At 47.2% G+C, this 20,694-nt stretch overlaps 1 protein-coding gene across 9 annotated transcripts in view; it reads right to left on the bottom strand.

Moving 5' to 3' along the window:
- Window positions 1-14,180: 14,180 nt before the first annotated feature.
- ERC1 (ELKS/RAB6-interacting/CAST family member 1) overlaps window positions 14,181-20,694 on the bottom strand; it is a 567,884-nt gene continuing 561,370 nt past the window's right edge. For all 9 annotated transcript variants that reach the window (XM_087442948.1, XM_087442946.1, XM_014793927.2 and 6 more), the window contains one exon: window positions 14,181-19,823. In XM_087442948.1, the coding sequence (XP_087299074.1) occupies window positions 19,686-19,823 (138 nt within the window). In that variant the 3' untranslated portion in view covers window positions 14,181-19,685. The remainder of the gene's footprint in view (window positions 19,824-20,694) is intronic.

The following is a 20,694-nucleotide window of genomic DNA, read 5'->3' as shown; positions in this document are numbered from 1 at the left end:
CATCTAGATTCTGTCCATTTTTACGGGCCTGTCTTCATTGCCCATGGAGCCCACCCTGACTACCCCAGCACCAGGGCATTTCCCGTTCTTCACACTGAGGTACTTAGGCCTCTGCCTAGCATGCAGTAGGCACTCAGCACAGGCTTGTTGAGTAAGTGAATTGTGAACTTGTCACATATGGCCTTATATTGACATTAAGTGTATATTTATGTGTTCATTTGACCCTTCTCACCAGAAGGTAAGTTCCTTAGCTTACACTGTTTCATAACCTCAACAGCCCTTAGCTCAGTTTGTTACTGATTTTAGAATAGCCACTAATAATGAGAACTTGTTCTCACACCCACAACTGGACATCCACCTTCACCCCTGGTCAGCTGTTGGGACGATCTTGCCTCAGACACAGTCACTGCTGAGGGTGCTGGGAGCCTGAGGTCCAGTCGCCACTGACTTTCTAATTCTTGCTTCTCCTCTTCTTTTGTGGAGAAGTTTGAGTTGCAAAGGTCCCAAGATGTACAAACTCTTCACAATAGCCCATCCACCCACCTCTCTCCTCATGATTATTTCCTCAGCAATAATCTTCCTTGGGGGGCTGACTTAGCTCCTTCAGTTTCAAGCCCATGTCTGGAATGAACTTAGACACCGGCGCTCATAGCCTTGGTCTTCTATCTCTCAGGATGAGGGAGCTATAGAAACTGTAACTGAAGAAGAATTAGTTACACTGGGGAAAGGGCTGGGGCTGCTGCTATGAGTGGGCCTGAGCTCATTGCCATGCATAACATAAGTCAGGGCTGAGGCCTTGAGGGAGACATGCTAGAGGGAGAAAGGTGTTTGTGGAGCTCAGAAGACTGGAGAACGAGCTTGTATCAGAGATAGGGGGTAGGAAACGCTGCTCTCCTTTCTGCTCTCCACACGCTTCTCAGAGAGCTCCAGGAGCCCTCTTGAGCCAGTAAGATGTAGAGGCATCTGCTCAGGGGGGCCTTTCAGAGGGAGGTTCTGGGTGTTCTTGAGCCTTGGTGCTCAGGAGTCAGACCGAGGCTCTGCCATCCAACCTCACTCCCCAGAAAAACACTGTGGAGTCCACATGAAGAGGTTCTTGGAACGGATTCAGCCACCTGTGTCGATGCCGAGGTCTCTAGTGTCCCTCCTGTTCTCTGGTCAGGCAGAAGAAACAGACCCAGGATCACAATTCTGGGGACTAAGGTGGCTTTGTAGAGGGAAGGAGTAAGAGGGAGGGAGTGGTGGCCTAACCTCCACCTCTGCTTTCATTGGTTGGTCAGATCCAGGGCACCAGAAGGAATAGGTGAATTAGCTGGAAAGGTGTTGCCAAAAGGTACATTTCCCTCCTCTACACCGCAGTGTAGACACACACAGTTCTAACTGATAACACCCCATTCCTGTGCCCAATATGGCAGCACTCTAGCACGACCTGTGCAGAGTAAGCCTGGTAAATTCCCAGGAATCCAGAATTTCTATAAGAGGAAAATTATAGTCTCTCCAGATTTTTCTCTGGGCCAAATTTCAGCCAACTATAACTCAGGGGCTGAGTTCAGCCCACCACCTGTTTTTGTGAGGCCTGCAAGCTAAGAATGGTTTTTACATTTTTAAGAGGTTGGAAAAAAGTTTTCTTAAAGAATGATATTTCATTCTTCACGTGAAAATTATATGAAATTCAAATTTTAGTGTCTACAAATGAAGTTTTATTGGAATGCACACCTCCGTTTACATACTGCCTATGGCTGCTTTAGGGCTGCAGCAGCACGCCTGAGCAGTCGCGTCAGAGACAGTAGGGGCTGCAGAGCCTGAGATCAAGACTGGCTACAAAATGAAAACGTGGAGCCCTTTGTTAAAAAAATGATTAAGACTTCCACGATGGCAACAGGAGAACATTAAACCAAGTGTGGGGTGTGGGCCCCTCTAAACCCAGGGTCCAGTGTGACTGCCCAGGAAGCCAGCCAGGACTGAAATATTTACTATCTCTCTATTTACTTACAGCAGTTTTGCTAGCCTCTGCTCTAGGGGTTCAAACACCGACATGCTTTTTTTTTTTTAATGATTAATATTAATCTCTAGCAAAAAATTTAGAGGAAATTATTAAAGTGTTTCTGGATATTTTGAAAAGAAATTATTAAATACTAGGACTCCGTATGGATTCACTAAAAATATATTATTCCAAGTTGGACTCATTTTCTTTTTTGATAAGATTATCTATTGGTGCGGGAGGGTGGATGAGGCAGGGCCGGCCAATGCCGTAGTTATGCGCCTCAGCCCTTCAGTTCAGGCACTCATCCCGCATCCATACCAAAGTATCAGGGAACATATGTGACATTCTCTTCATGCATGAAGTTAAAATTTAAAAGTATAAATATTTTTGAGTCTTCTTATTTCTCAGATACCACGATAGTTCATTCGAAAGTCTACTCCATATGCCTTATTGTTGGGTTGAGAAGTTAATTTTGAAAGTTATTTTGAAGTTATTTGGGCTTTTTCTCAAGCCATTTCAGAGGCTGTGCCTGAAGTTGAATACATATTAGCATTTTTGTCAGATACAGTAATTGAATTTGGTACAAAGCTAGGCAGCAGATACAGTTTATGGCTCCAAAATGGGGAATGGGGGTGAATCCCCATCTAACCCCAAAGGCTCATATCTACACCCTGTAATTGCTGGCAATTTTAGAATCCACATGAACGTTATAGTTTGCAAGCTGCAACACGGTCTTTTGCTGTCTCTGCTAGATAACATCAGCTTATTAAATAAAATGTGAGATGTAGCTTCTGTAGGAGGTCCTGATGGGGTATCCATTTCTAGCTGGAGCGAATAGTACTGATCTTTGCTATTTCTAGGAGAACAGATTTATTCTTGTTGAGGTAGAAAGGGCTGGGGCATGGGATCCGCGCTCAGCTTGTGCCTAGCCTCTAGTTGACTAGCTCTTGGGTTAACCTTGGGGAAGATGTGCTCTTCACTGGCCGTGGACAGAGAGGTTCCCTGAGCAGGGGAGCACATTGTCAAGGCTAAGGCAGGAAAGAACTGGCTGTAGGGAAGGCCTGAGCTGGTGTCTGATTTAGCTGGGGTCAGGCTGCCCCAGCTCAGAGGTCTCATGTGCCATGCTGGAGGGAGCCCTGGGCTGGAGAGCGGAATCTGGGGCTGCCACTAGGGACCGTGGGACCTTGACTGCATTGCTTAGTGTTTCTAGACCTCCTTCTGTTTAAAATGAAGAGACTGGACAGGATTATTTCTAAGACCCTTTCCAGCTCTAATCATCTATGAATCTATAAGGAAGACTTGTTCAAAAATAGAACTGGCTGCCTTAGAGAATAAGAGGGGTTGTATGTAGCGGAGGGGATCCTGCAACAAAAAGGAGGTTAGGGTGACCCCACTGCTCTCTTACAACGCCTGTAATAGAAAGCAGCCTTTCTTTATTCTAACATAAAATGAATTCCTCAGGAGGTTTCTGCTCTGAACCAAACATATCTAATAAAAAGGAGTTCACTCAACCTCCTTGTGCCCATTTGGAAAATGGAAGAAGCACTCAGGTATACTTTAGGGTAGACACAGGGAGCCAAAGGAGTGGCCAGACAGCCTGGGGCAGCAGGGATGGAGAGGGTCAGAAGCCCCTTGGCTGCTCGGGAAAGGGAGTGGACAGGCAAAGTGCTCCAGAGACACTAGCCCTACACTGGGGCCAAGGCTGAGCACAGGAGGTGGGAGGCCCCGGGATGCTGGGCCAGGGAGCCCCGAGGAGCCTTGGTGCCAGGCTGACCAGGCTTTATCTTTGGCTAGAAGGAGCCTTTGAAAGACTCTAGACCAGGGAGCGACAATGGCCAAAGCAGTGCCCAAGGCTGCAAGGATTTGATATGGTGGGAGCCTTTAAAAATTAAAAAAAAGAAAATTTTTTTTTTCTAAAACTAGGAAGAAATTTATTTTTTATTCTATTATTTTTTCCCCAGTTTTATTGAGAAATAATTTACAGACATCACTGTATAAGTTTAAGGTGTACAGCATGGTGGTTTGATTTACATATACTGTGAAATGATTACCACAATAGGCTCAGCTAACATCCATCTTCTCATTAAAAAAACACAAGAAACCAAACTCATAGAGAAAGAGATCAGATGTGTGGTTGCCAGAGGTGGAGGGGAGAGGAGGGGGAATCGGAGGAAGGTGGTCCAAAGGCACAAACTTCCAGTTACAAGATGAGTGAGCACTAGGGGCGTCCCGTACAGGCGCTGCCCGTAGCTGACTCAGCTGCACGATACACGGGGACGCTGTGAGGAGAGTAGGTCCTGAGAGCTCTCGTCACAAGGAGAAAATCTGTTTTCCTTTTTTCTTTTCTTTTTATTGTATCTATGTAAAAACTTTTTATTGTGGTAAAAAATACACAATATTTATAATTTTAACCATTTGTAAGTATACAATGCAGTGGCACTAAATAAATGCACAATCTTGTATAACCATCACTACAATCTACACCCAAAACTTTTTCATCACCAACAAAAACTCTGTTCTAATTTCTGTCTGTATTTATTATTTTTTACTAATTTTTTATTGTGATAAAATTTATATAACATCAAAGTTACCATTTTAACCATTTTTGTGTATAATTCAGTGGCATTAAGTACATTCACGCTGTGGAGCAACCATCATCACCATCCATCTCCTGAACTTTTTCATCTTCCCAAATTGAAACTCTGTACCCATTAAACACTAACTCCCCATATGCCCCACCCCCAGCCCCTGGCAACCTCTAATCTATTACCTGTCTTTATGAATTTGCTTAATCTAGGTACCTCATATAGGAGGAATCATAATATTTGTCCTTTTGTATCTGACTCAATCACTTAGCATAACGTCTTCAAGGTTCCTCCATGTTGCAGCAGGTGTCGGAATTTCTTTCCTTTTTAAGGCTGACCAATATTCCATTGTATATATCTATTTTGTTTATTCATCCATCAATGGACGCTTGGGTTGCTTCCACCTTTTGGTTATTGTGAATAATGCTGCTATGAACAGAGGTGTACAAATATCTCCTTGAGGCCCTGCCTTCAATTCCTTTGAGTGTATATGTCCGGAAATGGGATAGGCATATGGTAGTTCTATGTTTAATTTTTTGAGAAACCACCATACTGTTTGAGGGCAACCTTTGCAAGAGCCCCACAAGCTATATCCAGAGAAGATGTGGAAGACCCTGGAAAGGCAGGAGAGGAGGAGCCCAGGCTGGGGGCCAGGCAGGCCTGGGCCTCCATCCACCTGGCTGCACCGGGCTGGGTGACTCCACATAAGTGGCATCCCACTCTGAGCCTCTGTTTCCCTTCCATTCACTTCTAGAACACATTTTTATTGAACACCCAGAATGCCCCAGCCTCTCTTCTAAGCACAGGGATACCCTGATGATAAAATAGATGTGGACAGTGTTCTCATCCAACATCTGGATACAACGTGGACAGTGCTCCCCAGTAACATGTGCAAAGGGCTGGCTCAGTGACCAACTCAGCACAAGCTCGTAATAGAGTTCTTTCCTTCCCGTTAACTCGGCAGCTGGATGATCAAGGATACTGTCTGTTCTCATATAAGTAACCTCCTGCTGAGGTATTTAAATAAATAACTCCCTTCTAATTCTCAATTTTAAACTCAAAGAGGGCCACTGTGAAAAAATAACAACAAATCCAAGGGGTGCTTGTTTGAATGAGGAGCAGTGTGTGAAGGCTGGTGCAAAGCAGAGTCGGCTCGGGCCAGACTGCTGCTCATGCTGGGGCGGGAGGCATGAGGGGGACCGTGGGGAGCCAGGGGGCCCAGGCTTGCCCTGGTAACTAAACTTACTGCCAGTCAACAGTGACTGAGGCAAACCTGGAAACAAACACATATCAGCAAACCTCAGAAGGATCCCAGAGCAGCTGCTGAGAGACACAGAACATAAGTAATGGAGTTTGGGTCAGGAAACTTCTCCACCAACCGGCCCAGCTGCCAACAGTGGGGATTTTGTGTCTCGGGGACCCAGGAAAAATCCTTCCCAGTTCTGCTGGGAACAGATCAAACCTTGAAACCGCCCCTGGTCCACACCTGAATACAGTGAACTCCTGCCTGCAGACCAGTGCAATTTCCAGCCCCTATGGTTTGCTGCTCTGGTTGCTACATAGGGAGGAAGAGAAGAAAACATTTTTGCGGTGGGATCTTTTTAAGCAAAGGGGGAAAATGGGAAAGAAAGAAAGGGCAGCTGCTGAGAAACGCTTGCCAGGTTTGGGGTTGGCACTGCCCCCACAGACCAGATTAGCAGCAGATGTGGGAGAGGAGGGCCAAGGGAGAGCAGGCCTCGTCTTCCTTGGGCCGCAGAGTAGCTCCCGGCTCGTAGCACACACCTCTCCTCTCTTTCAGTCTTAAGCCGGGGAATTCAAAGAAACTCCAGGAGGAAGCAATTACATTTAATAGAAGCCTTGGTTTGCAGACACAGATATCCAGTCAAGAATATTTAATCGCTATTTACAGAGACACCTACAAACACACATATATGGGAAATTATTCCAAGGGAATTAGAGGAAGTCCTGCCAGACCCACCCCCATGCCTCACATCTTTGAAGGTTGCAGAGAATCTGGGCAAAGGTCCTCCCGCTCCCAGGAGACAACACTGAGGAGAATTATAAGAATGTTGTGGCCAGTCCCAAGCTGTGCTGATGACTTTTAACACCTTATAATAAAACCAATACTTTTGTTAAGACGGGAAAGATCAAGCAGATCTCCTGAAGTTGTTCTGCCACTGAAGTCTAACACAGTTGGAAGATCAGCGCGTTCCCACATCCACCACCTGAGGCTCCCTCCCTTCCTCCTCGCACCGTGGTCGTCTAGAGGGCCTCGTGGCTCCCTGGGGTCAAAGAGCTCAGAGGGGCCAGCTCAGGGACGGAGGGCCTACGTCAGGTGTGGAAGGGACGGCTCCTGACCAGGTGCCGCAGGGCTCTGCAGAGTTGGGCTCCCGCCCTTGGCAAGCTTGTGTCAGAGACGGGAGAGGAGGCACTTGCAAGTTCAATGACACAAAAATCGCAAGAGACCCTGAGAATGCAGAAACGTCCTCAGGAGTTGAAACAGATCAAGCATAGGAGGTGGGCCAGGTGTTAGCGAAGGGCCTGAGCTTGGCAGGGCCCTTATGGGAAGACGTCGTGGAGCTGAAGCCGGGTTGGAGGTAAGAGTGCTTCCCTCTGCCCTGTGAAGGCTCTCTGGTGGGTCCCCTACACCCCGATTCCCTCCTGAGTTACAGTGCTCACTGTTGATTCATGTCTTTTTTCTCATTCTTCATCTGGATTTAGAAATCCTCGCAAGCAGGAATCTTGTGTGTCTTGTGAGATGCTGAGCATAGTCCCTGCCCCCGTAGAGAGGCAGCTAGTCTTTGGAGGAGGGGTCCTCGTGGTGGGTGGGGAGGAGCCCAGCGGGGGAGCAACAGGAGCTTGCCTCTGCTGCTTGTATCTCACGGCTACTCAGTGGGCAATTCTGGCCAGCTCTGGGACCCGCTGCAGTAGATGCTCCCCTCCCTTGCCGTGAATCCTTTAACCATAACCAGCCTCCATTAGTTAAGAAAATAGTATGAGGAAAGGTAGAAAAAAGAACCAGTAGTTTAAAGGCCTCCCCGGGCTCCCGCAGCGGCCTCCCTGGTCGGCTGGGTGGGTGGCAGAGTCCGAGGTTGCGGCCCCCACTCCTCCTTCTGTAGGTCGGCTGCCTTGGCTGACTCCCACCCACTGTCTTCCTCCACCTGATTCCTCTGGATCAGCTCAGAGGAGCTTTACCCCCAAGACTCTGTCCAAGTTGGCGAGAGTCACACATTGGGCTGTTTGGCTTTTAATAAAGTTTATGATTTAAATCTTGTGCTCTTAACACCTTCTTTGCAAGCCTCAGAGGGGGAAAAATACTGAAGTTGTTTACTCATTTCCTTCATAACATGGAGACCCTCACACTTGGCCAAAGCCTGTGTGGTGTGTGTGTGTATATTAACATAGAGTGAGGTTGTATGGCTGTGTGTACACACACACACACACTCAGAGGGAGAGGAGGAAACTTTAGAAAGACTGGCTGCATTTCAGTCCCTGGCAAGTTCCCCAAACATCAGATGTGCCCTTTAGCATGATGACATTCCTCGGAAGAACTAATATCTGCATTAGATGCTGAGTCTTTGCTCCCTCACCAAGGTCAGTGAGGTAAGGAAGGAGCCTTATCAGACTTCTCTAGAGCTCCTGGAGGGAATTAAAGTTCAGAGACACCAGGGGACCTGAGCAGAGTTCGGCACAGGGGAGTGGAGAAGGCCATGGTAAGATCCTCAAACAGGATCCTGAGGCCCCAAGGTCAAATGCTAGCTGCTTCCCTCCTACTGCTTCACAGGAGATGCAGGCAGAGGGACCTGCTGCTCCAGCCCCGGCCTGGAAACAAGGAATTTGACAGCAGGCAGCAGACGGGACTCCCCATGACATGAAGCAGCTCTGGTGCTGGCTTGTTCTGAGCTGTCCCGTCCACAGGGGAAGTTCAGTTCATAACAGATGTCCGTGCTAATAGTCCAGAAACAGATACATTTCTAGTGACATGGGCTAAAACTGGGCCAGCTGTGGAAAAGAGTCTCCCGGAACACAAAGCTTGTGGGAGGCCGACAGGTGAGCAGAGCAGTCTGAACCACTTGGTAGACCCTAGTGTGAGCACGAGCGTGTGACACTGGCATGCAGGGGACCCAAAAGGAAGAACAGACACATTCCCTGTCCTCAGAGGCCTTTTATAGGCAGTGAGGGGACAGGGAGAAGAACAGGCCACCGGTTTGGGTGGGAGGAAATGGAGATCAAAGTGTCCTCTCACTCCCGGGGTTGAATGGGGGCCACTCAGGCACCTGCTGCAGGTTTCAGTACACGTGGGAGAGCTGGGAGGTGCTGGAAGCGGGTTTGTTTGTACGCTGCGGCCGGAGCTCCACGACGTGATGTCCTAGCCGAAGAATCCAACGTCAGGCTCCAGTCTCCTGGGTCTCTTTTGTCACAGTGACTAACAGGCAGGACAGACAAAGCTCGCATTCAGGAGCCCATCCCTGCAGGAGGGTAACACGGCCCCAGCTGATGAGGCAGGCACATTGGCACCTGGGTTTTCTTCCTCCTAAAGCAGAAGCAATATGATTGCTGGCATCTGACTGCCCTGGGGGAGGGGACTGCAGCCCAGGCCCAGGGACCAGGTTCCCAGGAAGGCAGGCCCAGAGCCCTCTGATGGTACTCTCTGAGTTCAGAGAGGGCCTGGGGGAGCCTGGAACAGGGGCAGAGTGAAGAGGGCAGCAATCCCCTGCAGGAGATTTCTCCTTCTAGGCCTCAGTTTTCCCATCTGTAGATAATTTCTACATCCACGGAGGATTCCAGATGGCAGGAAATAGCCCTTGGAGTAGACCCTGGTCAGAGGGGGATGACCTTCTATAAAGGTGATGGTCCCATTTTCAAGGCTTTATAAGGCGAAACAATATGTGGATTTCCTCGCAGGCCACAGGGATAATCCTACCCTACACATGGCGGTGCTGCCCAGCAAGAGCTTCCCAAGCAAGAGACACTCACTCAAGCTGATTTAATGCAACCAAGGGCTGCAGGGGGCCCACCGTGTACTGTGTGGGGCTTGATGCTTCCCATGCATCATCTCATTTACCTTCACTACACACCTGTGAAGTGGGCAGCATTATTTCTATCTTAAAAATGAGAAAACTGAAGGTCAAAGAAGTCAAGTGAATTCTCCACGGCCACACACCTTATTGCAGCAAAGCTAGGGTGGGAATGTAGGTCTTCCAATTCCTGGCCCACTTGCCTTCACGTTCAAGGCCAAAGTTCCCATAGGCCAAGCCCTACTTTGCCCTGAAATCGAGAAGCTGTTTGTCTCCCATTCAGCGGGATAAGCATCCTGTTCCCCACAAACCCCGAAAGCCCCACAGAGGCTGCACTTGGGCGAGGAGCTGGTCTGGCCTGAAGACAGCCTCCCAGAGACGGCCCAGCCCCTCCTGGACAGGCTGTCCTTTAGGCAGCTAGCACCATGGGAATGTCCAGCGATGAGCCCAACTGATGAGGAAGGCTGACTGGTTTCTGGAGTTTTCTTTTCCCCTAAAGAGTCAGACAACTCCTAAAAGCTGCAGGATCCTCCTGCCATCAATGCTTATGATAACAATCCAAGAAAAACTGGATGCAGTCACCCATTCACCCTGGAGCCTGCCCCATGTTTTCAAGGTCTCTGCCCACTCGGTTCACCATTTACCTCAACGCCTGGCCCTGTTGCTGTGGGAGGGGCAGCAGTGGCGGAGCACCATCACAAAGTTCTCCTTTCTGGGTTGTGTTCCCAACACATGTACGCTGCACAAACGCACAGTAAGGAGTCGTCCAGGGACACCAACCCGTTAAACAATGCACACAACTTCAAGTCCAAGTTAAGGTTGCAAACAGATTCCCTCCAAAGCCTCATTTCCCACAACCCTTAAGAATAAAATCCTGATAAAAAAAATTCAAGCCCAAGATGAATGAAACAGGAACCACCTCTTGAGTGTAAATTCCACCAGAGGCCAGAGACGGCTTTTTGGCATGGAAACTCTGCAGACAAGGGACGTTTTCCTCACACGGCCAACTCTCCCTCTTAAATGGAACATGGCTCAAGTTCTTCGCCCTCATAAGCAAGGCTGAGGAGACTGAGCGCTGAGACTGAGAGATTGGAAGGAATGTTAATTCAGGAGGGGAAAGATGAATGTCAGCACACTGTCATGAACAGTTTGGAAGGAAAACAGAGCATTCATTTCACAGGAGGACCAGCACAAGGCTGGGAAGATCCCACAGTCGCCCTCTGAGCCACTGCTATGGCAGGGTAATAACTTTTTCCCCCGCACAACATGGCAAAGGAATGGTCTCTGTGGATGGGGAGGGCTGATGTGGCACTACCAAGTCTTCAAACCTCATTCCTTTCCCACGAAGGGCCCAAAGAAGGTGAGAACATTCATAGCGTTTCATCACCTGATCCTTGGTGAATAAATGGCTTCCGGAGCCTAACAGGGCACGAACTCCTGGTGGGACTCACATCCATCCTGCTGGTGAACAAGCCAGGTGTTTTATTTCCTTCTTTCCTCCGAAATCCCAAACCACTTCCTGGCCTCGATGCCTCAAATCCTCCAAGGCTGGCAGGAAGTCTCCTCAGTGTCCCATATCACACATTAGCCTCCTACCTGGCTTTGAGCCTTTGATGGTGCTGTGGACTAGTGGAAGGAACTGGAGAGAAAGGTCTCTTTGGAGAGAGACCCACTCAGGTTTGAACTCCAGGTCCATCACTTCCTGGCTGTCTAACTTTGGGCAACTTCCCTTGACAGCTCCAGGCCACGGCCTTCTCTTTACTTTCTCCAACTGCCCTCAGGGTCAGCAAAGCTGGAGACTTTCCACAGTGGACACGCCCAGATGCTTTTTTTTTTCTGAGGAAGATTCGCCCTGAGCTAACATCCGCTGCCAATCTTCCCCTTTTTTTGCTTTATGAAGATTAGCACTGAGCTAACATCTGTGCCAGTCTTCTATTTTGTACGTTTGTCATTGCCTCAGCATGGCTTGATGAGTGGTGTGTAGGTCCGTGCCTGGGATCTGAACCTGTGAACCCAGGCTGCTGAAGTGGAGCGCATGGAACTTTAACCACTAGGCCATGGGGCTGGACCCCAGGTGCTTTTTTTTTTGATCAGCCTCTTGTGGTGGCTGTGGTTAGGGTCACTGGTGGTGTGGGTAATGCTCTCCTAAACTGGCCTTCCTTTCCAGAGTGTTTCACAACATGGGCTAATTCAACCTCCTTTTAAGCTACACTTTTGGCCACCATGCCCCTTCCTTCATGCTCTCAAACCAAGCAGTATTCTATCTATTGACATTGGTCTGATTGCTTCCAAACACCTCGTGTCCTTTCCTACCTCCCTGTTTTAGCTCAAGCTATCTTTTCTGCCTCCTCTCATCCCTGAACTCCTTTGCTGGCAAAATTTATCTTTTAAGGTCAAACTTGAATGTCTCTGAAGAGATTGCCTGCTCTTCTGTGCTCCCGCAGGACGTTTTATTGAGATTAGTTTCCTCCACTGGATTATGAGCTCCCTGAGAAGTGGCCACAGTAGTGGTTTGAAGAGCACAAGGTGGGTCTGAATTCTAGCCCTACCACTGATGAGCTGTGTGACCCTGGGAAACATGAGTAACCATTCTGTGCCTCATCTGTAAAATAGGGATAATAGCACCTACCTCCTAGGATTGCTATGAAGATGAAATGAGACACAACAAGTACCGCGCTGAGGACTGAACCCGACACATGAGAGATGTCCCACTAGCTATGAGTATTTGCATGCCTGGTGCCTAAAACACATGGGTATGAACACTGGACTGAGTGCTACAGTGGCAGTTTGTGTATGTGGATTACCTGGATCCTGGGGAAAGGTCCACATGTGATGACTGCGCACGTACAGTTGAAAGATGTGACTATTTAACTTACAAAAATTTCAAACACACAGAAGAAGAGAGAGAATAGTATAATGAACCCCATGTACCCAACGCCCAGCTTTAACAATTATTGACTCACGGCCAATCTTTTCTGTATCTATAGCCTGCTTCTCTCTGCCTCCGCAATACACACACTGGATTATTTTAAAGCAAATTGCAGATGTGAAGAAAGCAATTGTATGCTTTAGACTCTTAAAGGAGCTTCCAAAAAGGAAAAATGTCATTATGTATTTTCCTCATTATGGCTTGTGACCTAGATGAAGGCAACATTATTTTAGAGGGGAAGGGTGAAGAGGGGCCGAGAGGTCAAGGGCAGACAAGGGCTCCAGGCTGGAGTCCAGGGCTCTGTCCAGGACATCCGGGAAAGCTCGTGGATCTCAGACTGCTTCCTCAGAACACTCCCTCACCCCAGGGCCTTCTTAACCATCTTTGAGCTAGCCTGAGATATTCCACCTCAAAAATCGAATAATAGCAGTCTTTCCCAATTCAGAGAAAAAACCAAGTTAATGGATGGAATTCTCAATTGCAAGTTCTCCTCTCACGTATTTTCCTTAAACCTTGTAGTCTCTGTGTCCATTTGTCTGCAACCGAGTGCTGCTAGACCACAGAGTGAATAAACAGTGAAAAAAAGATTAATGGAGAACCCTGGAAACAGCTGACCAGTGTAATCTGACAGCTTTCTGTGGACACATCTTGTGGTTGTGATTGTGTACTGTGCAGTATGATACACATTCTGCTAGGAAAACTGTTCCTGCTTCATGATGGAATGATGAGCGACATCAGGTTCTCGGTCCTATAAACAGTGCCATCTCCCAGGTGTTCCTCCACCTGGCAGAACTTCCGAACAGCTGCTCCGGCTGGAGAGAGCCAAGCAGGGGCAGAGCCTGGGCACTGGGAGACCCTACAGCAGGGGCACCGTTCGACCCTCACACTCCAGTTCTCAAGTGCCAGCGCACCGAGGGCAAGAGAATTTACAACGGGAGAGGGACACAATGCAGCAAGCAGGCTGATTCCCTTCTGGGGCAGACACAGAAATGAAGCTAACCAGAAAACTAATTCTCATAAAAGAAATTCCCCAGGATAATTTCTTATTGAGCATAAGGCCCAAGACAAATATTAGAGCTGGAAATTTTTCCAACACTTGGCTCCCTTTCACTCTTGGTATTCACACTTTCTGTTGGCTGATGCGGCTCACACATCCCAGAGTTAATACATCAGAGTGCACCCCAGCGAAGCTCCAGTCCCAGTTCTGAACAACCCCTCAAGTCGTGGCCTTCCTCACTGCTCTCTTCCATCTGGGCATGAGCAGTGCTCCACGGTCCTCGGCAGGGGGTGCGCACTCCAAGCTCGGGAACACAGGTGGATCCGAAGCGGAGAACCTGGCTCGGGCCTAGGGTGTAAAGAAGGAAAGAGGGAGGTGGAAATTGACTTGGAAAGGCAGTTATGGGGGCTGCCAATTCAGAGTTCAGGCGGGACCTAAAGGAGGCCTACTCCTCTCTCTGAGGAGATCACCTCACCAGGCCCGTCAGAGCTGGGTGTGTTGTCAATCCCTCTGCCCCTCCCTTAACCCTGGGCATCCCTGGTTCTCGGGTTACCCACCACTGGAAGTGACCTCTTGGGGACTGCTGGCCTCTCCTTGCTTTTCTAGCATTTGAGGACACATGTCACTTGGCTTATCAGACTGGATGAGACTTAAAGAAAGATACAGCACATGATTTTTAAATAACTTTATAATTTCCTGATGGGTTTAGTTTGTGAATAAAAAAGAAAAAAATGAACAAAGTGTTTACAATAATTATCAAGGCAAAGTTGACTATAACACAATTTCTTTGTAATGTCATTATCCTGTCAGTAACACAACTCTGGCCATCACACACACACACACACACACACATACACACACAGTTGAAGGCAGCGGGTGCATTTGCATCACAGACACCACCATTGCGGTTGCTATTGTCACCAAAAGGAACTCAAGCTACAAGGAGTCAGTACCCAGTGCTCCTCAGCTCCTCACTAAAGTGCAGCACTTCTCTTTGGAAGCAGAGGGGAGTGAACCCCAGAGAGACCCCAAGTCTCCTGGTGTGCTTGGCAGGTTCCTGGCTAGTCCTGCACGGGGGAAGCAGGCCAGACCAGGCCAGAATGGGTGGTGTGTTGCCCTCAGGTGGGTCTAGCTGCATTAGAGGATGGATGCAATACTGGTGTGGTGTGGAAAGAGGGGCTGGGCTCAGAGGGCTTGCTCTGGCCCAGGGGTGGATTCTCTGGCTTTAGTAGAGTTCACTTCCTTTCCTGACCACGGTATCTCTGGGGCCAAGAGAGACCGCCTGGGCCCGGATCTGGGGTCTAAAAAGCTTTAAAGGGAAAGAATCTAGGGACTGAAGCCAGAAAGAACTGAGATCTGAGTACAATTCATTCGCCTGGATTGCAGGCTCCAGGTAGCCCGTGCTTGGCCCACACTGGATGGGTCCCTGGATGATGTAGCACCAAGTGGGCAGGAAAGAGGTTCTGTGGCCTGTACAGGGCTGCTGCCAGGTGTGGGGCTTGAGAGTCAAGCCCAGGTTACCACACAGTATTAGGCACACTGAGCTGGGACCAACGTGGGCGTGAGGGTGGTTATGCAGTCACAAAGTGTGAAATCTCTACCCAGAGGTCCTGAGGATGTATAGGAAAAACTCTGGCACAACGGGGACTCTCTGAGCCCCAGGTTCCTGTTCCTTTTACTCAGCAGTTGCTTCCTTCACCCAGGCAGTCACCTACCTGGAGTGTGGTCATTGTGTTGCCCAAGCAGCCAGCCCAGCTGCCACCTAAGCCAACTTAGGAGGAGGGGGAGTTCGGCTGCCTTATAGCTTGAATTCCTTTATTAACATGATATTGGTTTGCATTTTCTTTAAATACAGCTCTTTAATTTTTCAGTTCTACAACTACTTTTCAATATCTTAATAATCTCAACAATGGACAAAATGTAACTGCCCCAATTCTCTGAACCACACAGACAATATCGACAAGCAGAGAAACGAGAGGAGGTGGGAGGGGACAAAAATCCGCTCCTCCCAAATCAATCCTAAAACCACCTCTCCCCCAAAAGAGTCAGGGGGAGAAATACCTACAGCAGGGTCACAGCACTCGCCAAATACATTGGGGAAAAATCAGCAGACACTTGGTTACAGCTTGGACACTAAAAAGTTTGGAAACAGTTTTTCTTAAAAAGAATAAGTAAAGAAGCCATTTTGTTCAGAAGGATTTCCTTGTAATATATATTTTTTTCTTCCCCAAATATTCCCTTAGTTCACATGGGGGAAACTCCAGATTCTTTTTCAAATATTTCTTTGAATGGTTCAAGTCACTGTCCTGAGAAGCCCGGGGACTGGCAGTGATGGATGGGTTGGCCTTGCAGGCTTTGCAAAGGGCAGCGTGCTGCACTGCCTCTCTTCTCTCTTCTCATCGCCTTTTCCATAGTTCTGAACTCCTGTAGGTCGGGAGATGAGGATGGGGAGGGAGACATGAAAGTTACTGATATTGCTGACACAGGGCCCACTGTGACTTTGGAGGTGCCATGTGAGGGTCACAATTCACGTGGCAACATATTTCTCAATTTGGTCTTTCCTCCAACACCCCAAGGGTAGCCAGTGGGTCCATGCTTAAGTAACGGAGTCAAACAGGAGGGCAGGATGGTTCTGGGATCAGCAGAACTCTCTAGCAGCAAATCCAAATGCCAATCCTGACCATCCACAGGGGAGGGATTAGTTCAGCAGTTGACTAAAACTTTGTGATGACTTCCTCTTCCTCTTCTCTCACTCTGAGGAATGGATGAGCCAACGAGCTCCTCACTGAAAACCAGACAGACTTTTGTTGACAAGAAGTGCCAAGTCACATCGCCACTACTGACACTGAAGGTGGTCTTGGGTGCAGTCTGCTTTACTAGTACTTCTAAAGCTCAAGTGTAAGGAAGAGAGAGAAGCACTTAGATCTTCTTTAGATTGTGAGGTACAAGGTCAAAGGTTAGAGCTGAGATAGATTTGGGGAATCCCATTCATATTTCTTAATATGTTAAAGACCAATTAAAAATTGTTTCCATTTCAAATGGTATCCAAGTCCTTGCAAATCTCAATTCAGATACTTCATTAAGAACTCAATGAGTACCTGGGACAGAGGTATATGAAAAGATGAGAAAGTCACATTGTATTTCTTTAGTCATGAGCCCCAGGTTGGATTCTACCCACTCTTCTTCTTCTTGTCCCCTTTAAGATGACCTTGATTTGGGGTACAGATCTTTAGGTGCTGAGGGGCAACTAGATTTGCCAGTGGAACGGATGAGTTTGGTGAACATTACAGGCAACCTGCAGTGCGTTTTCAAGGCTACCGACCTTCGGTAGCAGTTGAGGGACCTTGTGAAATCATGAAGACCAGAAGAGGGTCATGGGATGACAAGTCTTTGTGTGATGGGAATTGTGCATTTAGTATGTTGGCTCAATGGTCTAAACTCAGTAAGATACTCTAAATGCTAGAAACTGTATTAACTTTGCCCCTATAATATAAAGACAGGTCACGTTCACTGTTAAACTTTAGCCAGAGACTACTTTCATCTATGACCAAACAGTCCCCAGAACCACGTGAGATGCCAGGATGACCACCCAAGAAGAATCAAGGATATTCCCTGCTACGGTTCATGGAGACTAGACAAATGATGTCTACCCCAGAAATTTTTCTTCTCAGAAGCACTTACTTGTCCAGAGGACTTCCATAAGGTTTTGGAGGAAGCAACAGGAAGGGTTGAAATGAGAAGGGGAAGGAAGGAGGTGCAGTGAGAGTCATGTACCAAGTGGGCAAGAGTGGTAGGTACTGTATTTGATGGTAAAGGTAGAATAAGCGGGATCCAGGGAGACCTGCTTGATGCCTTCCCTTGCCAGACCAGCTAGAGAGCAGCCAGCCAGTACCAAGCCAGGCCACCTCTTTGGGCCTGGCCTCTTCTCCTTGATTTCTCTGTTCTGCTGTAGTCCTGGGAAGGATGTTATCATACCTCTGGTCTTTGCATTATGATACATAAAGTGAGATTCTAATATTCTAGCCCTAAAATACTGGGGGCTTTCTACATGATTTATGGGCAGTGCAATAAATAAATGGAATTGAGGTAACTGACCACAAACAACTATGGCACTTACTATCTAACTCTTGCACCCTCGCTCTGGCCAGCCTGGAAGCATCTCAGTAAGAAGTTTATGAGCAGAGTCCATTTAACCCTTTGATAAAGAACACTCTACAGCTTCTCACAGGGAGAGATTGTTTTACAGCGGGGAATCAGGGCAGCTGCAGATTTGACCATATAAGTTAATGGGACAGTCAAGGGCTGCTAGTGGGAAGATACTGAACTGATGGCTGTGATGACTTTACAGGCAGCATCAGATTCTTTGGGTGAGTAACTAGGGAAGGGGAAAGGAAAAAACGCAAGACAAAAACATTTAGCCCAGCAACTTTTATCAGAAGATGTGAGTGTCTGGTGGGTGTCTGGCCGTACAGGTGGTCACAGGGCTAGATTTGGGTTAAGTGGTCTAGTTCTTGGTGCCTGACTATCTATGATTGCCATTGTCTATGCTTGGGAAAAATGTCCTTCAAAATGCCAATACTTCCAACTGGATCTGCAACTTCGCGGTCAATTTTCTGATATGCAACATGGAGCTGGCCAAGTTCCACGATGTGCACAAAGATGTGTTAAGAAAACACTATCCGCTATCGTAGCCTTCTGAACAGAACACTCTTTCAGGGTAATAACAACAAACAAAAATCCTGAATCACCAAATGGAGTCCTGCAGGCAAGTAAGTGACTCAGCCCTCTGCCCCCAAAACCCATCAATTCCATTATAATGAGAAATGCTGAGTTGTGAAAGATTTTTCTAGAAAAGATACCTCCTATTAGGATGGGAGAGGGGAAAGGTATGCCTTTTACTGCTATGACTCAACCAGGTATGTCTCATAGAATCCTTTACACCTCTCTCTCACTGAAAAGATACTTCTTTCAAAGATGGGTGCCTAACAGTGACTTGCATGCAGTAGGCATTTCATATATTCTTTGAATCAAAGAAGGGAGAAAGGAATGTCTGTGGGATGAGAAACATTCATTTGGGCCAGAAGGAGGTTCCAGGCAATGCACGAGGCCCATGGTTCTGGGAGTGCCAATCAAGAGTGAAGCTAAAAGGGTGGAAAGGTGGGTCATGAACTTCAGTGACCACTGGGCTGCAAGAGCTTGGAGCATGCATGGCGGGAAGGCAGAAGCATTCTTTTGGGGCTCAGGGGCCTAGAATGCTGATCAGGGAGATGTTTGGGAGGAAGCAGCCTGACCCCAAGGAACAGTCGGTCATCTTCTACAGAGGCAGAGCCGCAGGTGGTGATGACAGTGCCTCAGCTCAAACCCTCTTCTCTTTCAATTAGAGACATATGATCTGACAAACCAAGTATAATCGGGTCAAAGGCCTTAAACAAGACGGACGAGGGGAGAACTGTTCACACCACCCTCTTGTTCACTGGTTGAGGAGAAGAGCAAGGACAAGTGTGACAGAGAGGGCTGGGTGAAGACTTGAAACCTGGGGTATTAGTGTTCACTAAGCCATCATGAGGCCTGCTTGTAGCTCCTCTGCGTAAAACATTATACATGAAAAGTAAACAAAAGAAACAGTAAAAAGAAGTGTCAGTTCTCTCTTTTCCCCTCTCTTTTATTCTAATCCTCTCTTTTTGAGATTTTTTTTTTTACCCTTTTAGGAGAAAGCACCTGTTGTGATATTAGAACAGTTAGCTCTCTGGTCCAGGGGGAAGCATTCTCTCAACATGTTGAACTCCAAGTAGATTCCAGATTTAGTTCTCATGTCAAGTACAGAGGTAAGAGGGCTCTCTATTACATGTCCCTCTGTAATGGCAGAGCCACCAGCTTCCACAGTTCTCCACTATTGATGACTGGATGGCAGTTCTTCATGGAGACTCAGCCACTTACCTGGACACCAAGAAAATTAGTATAGAGACAACATCCAAAGTAGAAAGGCAGAGTAAGATGACAGACATAGAAACGGCGCTGGAATCACACTTGAAGGACTAACCAAGACAGGATAGAGTTTGTAGTGTTTGTTTGGTGTCAAGAAGTTTCTGGGTGCCTGTTCCTTGTAGTTCTCCTTTCTTGGCTCCTGGGTTCACTCCATCGGGCTGCTGGGCTGGCCAGTCCCCATGAAGCAGGGTCAGGATGACTCTTCTAATGCGTTGACCACTTGCTCCAGGATGTCAGGGCAATGATCTGCTATCTGCTGGAGAATGGCATTGGCAAACTCCTGCAGTTCTGCATTGTCCCGTTCACCTTTTTCTAACTCATTCTGAAGCTGAAAGAAAAAGGAAAGATGGATTTCAGATAAAATAAAACAATCCTATTTGCACTGAGTTAAGAATTATTGTTCATCAATAAATGACATTTACAACATGGATGAACCTGTAGGGCATTATGCTAAGTGAAATAAGCCAGACAGAGAAAGACAAATGCTTTCTTTGGTATCACTTATAGGTGTAGAATCTAAAAAAAAAGTAGAACTCATAGAAACAGAGTAGAATGGTAGTCACCAGGGACTGGGGAGCAGGGGAAAGTCTGATAAAAGGGTACAAACTTTCAGTTATAAGATGAATAAGGTCTGAGAATCTAATGTATAATACGGTGACTATGTTAATAATATTATATAATTGAAACTTGCTAAGAAAGTATAACTAAAGTGTTCTCATAAAGAAAAAAAGGAAACGTTGAGATGACGGATGTATTAACTCGATTGTGGGAATCCTTGCACGATGTATACATATATCAAATCTTTGTGTTGTACACTTTAAATATATCACAACTTTCTTTGTTAATTATACTTCAATAAAGCTGAAAAAAAGAGAAATGACAAAAAAAGGCTCTTTCTACGTGAAATCTTCCTGCATCAAAATTAACAACCAGGAAAGTGTAAAAGTAAATATCATACATCTCTTTATGAACACGAGGCCTTGACGTTAAGTGACTAGTCCAAGACCCAAAGATGGTAATTTGCAGACTGGAACTCCAATCCCAGGCCTCTCGTTCCAGGTGAAATGTTCTCTCCACTGTGTACTGTGTATCAGGAGCGGGAGAGGGGTACATGGGTGATCTCAGACAGGATCTTAATCTTGCGTAATGGTCTTTGACCTAGGGAAACTTATAATTTTAAAGACTTTCCTCATTTGCTA

This window comes from Ceratotherium simum, chromosome 17 (assembly GCF_057802395.1).
Source record: "Ceratotherium simum simum isolate JZ-2026a chromosome 17, ASM5780239v1, whole genome shotgun sequence".
Taxonomy (NCBI): domain Eukaryota; kingdom Metazoa; phylum Chordata; class Mammalia; order Perissodactyla; family Rhinocerotidae; genus Ceratotherium; species Ceratotherium simum.
This window is presented reverse-complemented; position numbering and strand designations above follow the sequence as displayed.